This window comes from Trachymyrmex cornetzi, unplaced genomic scaffold (assembly GCF_001594075.2).
Source record: "Trachymyrmex cornetzi isolate Tcor2-1 unplaced genomic scaffold, Tcor1.1 scaffold1094, whole genome shotgun sequence".
Taxonomy (NCBI): Eukaryota; Metazoa; Arthropoda; class Insecta; order Hymenoptera; family Formicidae; genus Trachymyrmex; species Trachymyrmex cornetzi.
In genome coordinates, this window is record NW_017295647.1 from 85432 (window position 1) to 93924 (window position 8493).

Genomic DNA, 8493 nt, shown 5'->3' on the forward strand with positions numbered 1-8493 from the left:
CTCTCACCCCCCTCTGCCCCCTGCTTCAGGGGCGCCCGACTCTCACCTTCGGCTTTCACCCCCTCTACCCCCTGCTTCAAGGGCGCACAGCTCTTACCTTCGCGTGAAAAGTCATTACCTTCCTAAATAGAGAAGGAGACGGGATAAATATCGTTTCGCGAGATCAGTACAGTATTACAAATACAAAGTATTGATCTTGGATTACAATGTATTGATATACGTTTGTTTTGATTTCTTCAGTCATTGTGAATAGTATCGATCGGTATGTTTCAGTTAATCTCAGTCAGTCAGATTATTTCGACACATGTAAGACGCTTTAGAAACTTGAAAATGTATTTACATGAATTCATTCATATAACCTACAATTTCGATCATCTGTGGAATTTTCTGTGTGATAAAGAAGTTGTACGTAAAGAAATATTGTGTCCAAGATGTAAAAATGTATTGACATTAACAAATGCTAGGGAAAATCATATTTTCCATTGTACAAAGCACTATTATAAAGTGACTAGAACTCGAAAGCGACGAAAAGTAACGTGCAACTTCAAAATTAGTGCGTTCCATGGGACATGGTTTGAACAAGCACGTTTAGAGCTTCCTACAATATGTCGATTTATTGCTTACTTTCTAATGATGCAACCACCACGACATACATTTTTAATGGAAGATTTACAACTCGAAAATCACACTGTTGTTGATTGGACAAATTTTTGTCATGAGGTAAGTTACATACTGTTCATTTTGTTTTTATGTCTCATAATAAATACAGATTTGTGTGCAATATTATTTTTAGTTACGTCAACGATGGATTGAAAATGAACAAAAACAAATTGGTGGACAGGGTATAATCGTAGAAATAGATGAGGCAAAGATAGGCAAAAGAAAATATTATTCTAGACGAATAATTAGAGGACAATGGGTCTTCGGTGGAATTGAACGAAACATTAAGAAAACGTTCATTTTGCCTGTACATAATCGATCTACTGAAATACTTCTACCAATTATTCGAAAATATATCGCGCCCGGTTCTATAATTCATTCTGATAAATAGCGCGCATACGATACTTTACACAATGAAAATTTCACACATTTCACAGTAAATCACGGTACCAATTTCGTAAATCCTGAAAATGGTGTACATACACAAAATATAGAAAGACTTTGGAGAGATATGCGTGCAGGCATTCCTTGATATGGCATTCGAGATAACCATTATATACATTATATTGCAGAATTTTTATTCAAAAGAGCGCATAATTATAGTGATCGAATTCATGCTTTTTTCGATATTATGAGTGCTTTGTATCCATTACATGATAATTAAATTTATTTGCAAATATGTCGATTACATTTTATTATTATTTCTTGTTGAAGAGGGGGGACTGGAAATCGAAGGTGAGAGTCGGGCGCCCCTGAAGATGAGAGTCGAAGATGAGAGTCGGGCACCCTTGAAGCAGGGGGAGGGGGGGTGAGAGTCGAAGGTGAGAATCGTGTGCCCCTGAAGTAGGAGGGGTTAGAGTCGGAGATGAGAGTCGTAAGCCCCTATAGTAAAAAGAAGTTATTTCGTAAACTTCATTTGTTTATAACTTCTTAATGAATAACGTCCTGCAATTTAAACTTCCTCAGGGTCACTCGGGGTCATGACCTTGACAACATATGTCAAGGTCAAGGTCATTGGGGAGGGGCTCCCCATTTTTACCCATAAGATCAGTAAATAGATCTTTTTATATCCTACAATTTCTATCTGAACACTTTTACGATTGCACCTGTGAAGATAAGAGAGATGTATGGGTGGTCTGAAGCACCTGGTATGATTTAATAAATTAAATAAATTATTTGTTAATTAATCTATTATTGGTTGCCATCAAATCTGATAAATAATAGTTTAACTAAAGAAATCGGGGACGGGGACAAAGGGGACCGTCCCGGGCGCTGCCATCCTTTGCTATGTCACTGATGCAGAGAATTCTCTTTTATCGCGTCTATCAATTTAAAACGATGTCCATAAAGTAGTAATTTTAGCTGAGAGAATAGGAAAAAGTCACACGGTGTCGTATCAAACGAATACGGAGATTATGAAATGGTATTTGTTAAATTTGTGATCATAAAATCACGAGCAAAGCAAAAAAAAATCCAGCGTTTCTTGAACGCGAGATGTGACGCGTCTCACACCAAAATTGCCTTTTAAAATCGATTAGCATGAATCAAATAATATTCTGACACGTTCAATCATATTTCGAATTGTCAATTGTCGATTACTGAACATTAAATCCTTGATTTTTTTTAAGTGTTGGTCATTTGTTGAAATAAAAAATTTTCCATAGCGATCTTTGTCTTCGACGTATTCTTTACTTTCTTTGAACATTTTATTTATACCATACGAAAATCCTTATTCTTGATATGCATTCATCACTTATTCTTCCGTAAAATTTCGTTGCGAAAACAAAATATTATGCAAAATCTTTGCCCAACAAAATTCAACATGTTAAAAATCGTCGAATATTCTTCTTTAATTACAAAATAAATGTTTATTTGTAAATTATAAAAGGTACCCATATTGCGCACATAATATTACAGCAATATTGCAGTAATATTGCAATATCAAAAATATTACATAGAAATACCACTATAATATTATATAATATTTTTGTGATATTTATGTAATGTTTATATTTATGTAACATTTACTGGGAAAAATTAAAAATTTTTATTTTAAAGAATTTTTTAAATTACAATATTATTCCATATAATATTAATTAGAAAATAATACTGATTTTCAATACAATAACTATTATATAATATTATAACAAACTGAAAGAGTTATAATAAACTAAATATTATTTATAAAATTATGTGTATACGTATAATTTTGTGATACCTTAGTAACGTCTTAAGGACATTTATAATGTCAATAAAAGTATCATTATAATGTCACTCTATTATTTGAGACGTTATATTGCCACAATTTTTCTGTGATATTTCAATGTTGGATATCAACGTGTAATATATTAATAATATTTCTGGAATATTATATTGTAATATGTAATATTTCTGGTACATCACAATATTACTGTATATCAAGTTGTGCCCTCTTTGAGACATTTGTTCAGAATGACAAGAACTACAACATATCAAAAATTCAGCAAAATTCAGCTTATCGCAGTATTGCAATATTGCTGTAATATTATGTGCTATGTAGATTATTGTGTTGAAAATCAATATTATTGTAAAGAACCCCGCACAAATCATATGGAAAAGTGCTTTCGGTCGAATTTGCTGAATTTTTGATATGTTGTAGTTCTTGTCATTCTGAACAAATGTCTTAAAGAGGGCACAACTTGATTCTATGGCTAGTTTCAGAGATATAAGCGGTTAAAGTATCCTCTGTCAAAAATGCGATGTGCACTACACACGCATCATTATCGACTCCTTAGGGTTTTGTTTCTAATATATATGAGTTAAATAGTTATAATGATAATAATTACAATAAATACAATAATTATTATAATATATATAATGATAATTATAATAGATATAGTTGCAATTATACTTACATTACGATCATAATTATAATTATAATTATAATCGTGATCATAATTATAATTATATATTTTTCTGAAGTTACACTGTATCAATTTGAAGGGACAGTATGACTCCGGAAGATAAAATGTTGAAACCATATATATTTTCCTGTTTTTAGCATTACTCAGGATCAACAACGTGGCCGGTTATCTGATTCCGTGTGCGTGCGCGTGCGTGCTTGCGTGCGTGTGCGTGCACGAGCGTATGGCTGAAATCTACGATAATGTTTTTCAATTTATTCACTTATGTCAATCTCTCATAAGAATTCAGTCGATTAATTAAGATGATATATTGAATGTACCAAAAATAATACAATAAAAGATGAAGTGCTAGGTTCACTGAAAGAAATGATTAGCTGCTGCAGCAAATTGGGTGGTAAAATATGGCATAGCATTTTTAATTCGGTGCTACAACCAATTAAAAATGCTATACTATATTCAGTCATTTCTTTCTTTCAGTATATTACTGTAAATACACTATTATGATTACCATATTTTCCTGCTGTCAGTGTTACTTAAGATCAACGACATGGATAATGCTGAGAACAGGAAAATATCATTATAATCATTATAAATATTTAACTCATACAGGGTGTTCCGATCTTTTTTGCCAATCATTTTTGTGTAGATAGAGCGGACTAAACTGAGTCGAGAAGTCCTCTACCATTTTGCAATTTTCGCAATAGTTAGCAAGATATTAATTACTAAAAATTGCAAAATATTAGTCTTGAATAATTTTTTACTCAAATACTATCAACTTTACAGAAAAACTGCAAGAGACAAAAATCATTTATTTTCTTCTCATAAAGTTCTGAGAATTTTTTCAGAATTTTTTATCAACTTTTTAGTACTGCATTTTCTTATTTTTACCAATGTGAGAAAATACGGTATTAAAAAATTCTGAAAAAATTCTCAGAACTTTATGAAAAGAAAATAAATTATTTTTGTCTGTTGCAGTTTTTCTGTAAAGTTGATAGTATTTGAGTAAAAAATTATTCAAGACTAATATTTTGCAATTTTTAGTAATTAATATCTTGTTAACTATTGCGAAAATTGCAAAATGATAGAGGACTTTTCAACTCAGTTTAGTCCGCTCTATCTACACAAAAGTGATTGGTCGGGACACCCTATATATTAGAAATAAAACCTTAAGGAGTTGATAATAATGCGTATGTAGTGCACATCGCATTTTCGGCTGAGGACATTTTGACTGCTTGTATCTTTGAAATTAGCCATAGGATCAAGTTGTGCCCATTGAAATATTTGTTCAGAATGAGAAGAACTATAACATATCAAAAATTCAACCAATTCGACCGAAAGCACTTATCCATATAATTTATGCAGAGTCCTTTATCAATATAATTTAATTATTCGCAATGAACATTGTATAAATATCACGGAAATATTATATAATATTACAGTAATATTTATGTGATTTATTTTCGCGGATATTGTAATATTACTGTGATATCTCAGTAATATTTATGTAATATTTTTGCTATGTTGCATTGTAATATTGTAATATGGAAAGTAACATTGCGAAATATTACTGTAATATTACGTGTGGATAATGACGTAAAATTTTAAGCACAGGTTAGAAACAGTCCTATCAATCTAAAAAATAAATGTTTCCTTGATATGTTCGCTTAGCTTAAATGAGCCAATTCCGATACTTTTTGATCACACGATGAATTCCTTTTCATGCATGATGTGCATGATGTATCATTTTATCCTTGATATTTATCGAATATTAAAAAAAGATAAAATAATACATTATGCTTATCCTTGTATGAAACAGAACGCGCCCACAGTATGCATTCTATCATGATCATATCATTGTAATCTCTTTTTTTACAGCAAATCTTCACGTATCCGACCATTAGTTCGATGTCTGGAGTAATTTCGCCGACTAACTTGTCTCTATTCTCATCTCCTGTTTCGGTAACGAGACCGGTAGCAACACAAAGGTCGGTCACTAATATCCCACCACGTTGGAATACTGCGCCATTCATCAATTTGGAAGACGATTATAACATGATTGCACCGATCATTACTGGAACAAGCAGTGAGCCATCAGCCACTATAGAGGAAGGTGAAGCTAAATTTTGTGTCTTGATCAGCACTGAATAGCAATATTGTATTTCTTCGTTTTGCTTAAAAAATGATGTATTTAAAGGTTAATAATATAATGACCTGCTCGTAATTGATTACCAGTATAATTACTAAGGAATGGAAGTAATTCGTTAGTTGTAACGAAGTTACAATTACAAGTTGTTATTTTAGGAAATTACTGATAACTGCGTTACTATTTTTTTTTTATTATAATGGTAACGTAATTACATATTTTTTGTAACAATAACGAATTTTGCAGTTATTTTAACCATTATTTTTTGTACTTATTTATGACATAATTTTTGTTTATTTAATCTTTAGATAGTATTCATAATTTATTCTAATTTCAACACTATTTTAATCTTAAGATGTTAATACACCTCTGTGATAATTTTATTTATTAAATTTAAGATAACACTTATTGTTTTTTAAATAAACACATTTTAAGGGGATGTTAAAGTGATGTGACCGAACTTGATCAATGTCGATCGATATAGTACAGATTTTTTTAATTCCAAATAAAAAATATGTCGATAATAGTGACATCTTTAATTTATTTCTGACATCGTTCTGTCTCACTCAACGCATCTGTCCTTATTTAACATATTGCAACGCTATCTCTTGCAAGATCGACCTACTACTAGACACAATTACTGCTTTGTTTATATCAGTCTTCAGCTTTTTATTTTAGTTTTGTAGTGTATTGGGAGTGAGAGTAATTAAACGATGTAGAGATTACTAAGTTTAATGTTGGATCGTACAGAGAGCTGAATATGCCCCTCAGAGCGTACAAAAACAAAACAGTGCTTCCCTCCTCTGTTCCGCGGGTTACGAGCGTCGGAAAACAGCAAACATACAACAGCGCCACTACTCGCTCCGCGTGCGCAATACCTCCGCTCGGTCGATCCTACTCGCGGGATACTTGAATTAGAATAACGCAATACATAACAAGTTTTATAAACTCAGTATGTAAAACACTGAGTACTGAACCATGGTAGAAGAGATAACATGGTGTGTACAGTTGGACAGTGTCTCTTTCTAAATCTCTGCCCTCTCCGTCTATGAAGTATTCGTAAGGAGGAAGCTACCAACTATGAAAAATGGACTATGGGACGGTCCATTTTTATTAAAAAAATTTCTTAAATACTGTATTAATTCCCATACAGCACAAAGCTTCGTTTAAGTTCCTAGGGAGTTCATTTTGCTGAGCTCTAGGGGAGTTCAGAAAATTCGGCAAAACGAACTCCCAGGGAGTTCATAACGCTGAGCTCTCGGGAAGCTTACAAGATTCGATTAAATAAGCTTCCAGGGAGTTCATTTTGGTGAGCTGGAATAGCTATAAGATTTTTATAGAATAAAAATTAAATTTTTAACGTTTGTCATTAGCCGCATTCAACAGAATGTTTATTTTGCAATTGCAGGAAGTTTTCTTTCCAATGGATGCATCCAGATGCGCAACTGCTCACTGAGTGGCTAAGTAGTAATTGAAGATGATTGATGCTTACCTTAAAATCCAACCAATCATCTTCAATTGCTACTTAGCCACTCAGTAATTCGGGATCCGCGATACTGTCCTTATAAAAATTTTTCACCGTTTTTAGCCCGTTTTTAGCCCGTTTTTAGCTCGTTCTTGCTCGTTTCTTGCACTCGCAAGCACTCGCAGTGTATCATCCCTTACGGAAAAAACTCTGAAAATTTCAATGTTTATACTCAAATTTGAGTGTAAACCCCAAATTTTTGGAGTTTACTCTGAAATTTGTGTGTATACACTTAAATTGTGAGTATTTACACTCAAACATTGAGTATATACACTCAAAGATTGAGCGTTTACAACGTTCACACTCAAGTTTGAGTTTACACACTAAACATCTAAAGATTATCCTCAACACTTGGGTATGACACGCAATAAATGAGCGTAAATCCTAAACCTTTGAGTGTCTTCAAAATTGAGTATATAAACTTAACAGTTATTTGAGTTTTAATTTCCATGATTAAGATAAATGCCGAAATATTAAATGTAGACGCCCGTAAATATTTGAGTACTTAAAAATAATGGCGTTTACAATTTATTTAATATTTGTTCTGAAATTTTAATTTGTTTTGAATTTTTTATTTGTTTTAAAATTTTTCTTTGTTTTTCAGAAATTTTTCTTTGTTTTGAAATTTTAATATTTATTTCTATTCCTATAATAATACTTCCTCTATTGTACGTGGGGTCTAAGGGTGAAATCACACGGTGCGGAAAAGAAAATATGTCACAAAAGTAACCAATCAGCTTTATTCTGCGTTATTCCGAATAGCGCTAATTGGTTGTTTCAATGGGCGCATTCAGCGGACTCAACAGTTGAGTGCGAGAGCCATGCTCGCTGTTATTGGTGTATGCTTTTAGCTCATCCAATCAGAATTTTAGATCAAGAAGAATATACCAATAACAGCGAGTGCTCACTCAACTGTTGAGTCCGCTGAATGACGCATTCTTTGTTCCGCAATCATTTTCCGCACCGTGTGATTTCACCCTGACGCTCAAGTTAACTATCAAGTTGAGATTAACCCTCAACATTCAAGTCATCAATAACACTCAAGTTGAGAGTTATATTCAGATTGAGCGTCCAAAATAATCATTAATTGAGTGTTACCTTGAGTGTATTTTTTCAGTGTTTTTTAAAGTGTAAACACACAACTTTTAAGAGTTTTTCCGTAAGGGATGAAGGAACGATAGTGAGTATACACGAGTACGCAATGAGTATTTTTGAGGAGATTGTCCGTTTTCAATACTCGTTTTTCCGCTGATGAACGACAA

General features: G+C 32.7%; 1 protein-coding gene across 1 annotated transcript in view; it reads left to right on the top strand.

The window, feature by feature from the left end:
* The window catches only part of LOC108761684 (AF4/FMR2 family member 4-like), an 89744-nt gene that overhangs the window by 76785 nt on the left and 4466 nt on the right, over window positions 1–8493 (top strand). Inside the window, exon 4 of the mRNA XM_018508353.1 lies at window positions 5439–5673. Within this exon, the coding sequence (XP_018363855.1) occupies window positions 5439–5673 (235 nt within the window). The remainder of the gene's footprint in view (window positions 1–5438; window positions 5674–8493) is intronic.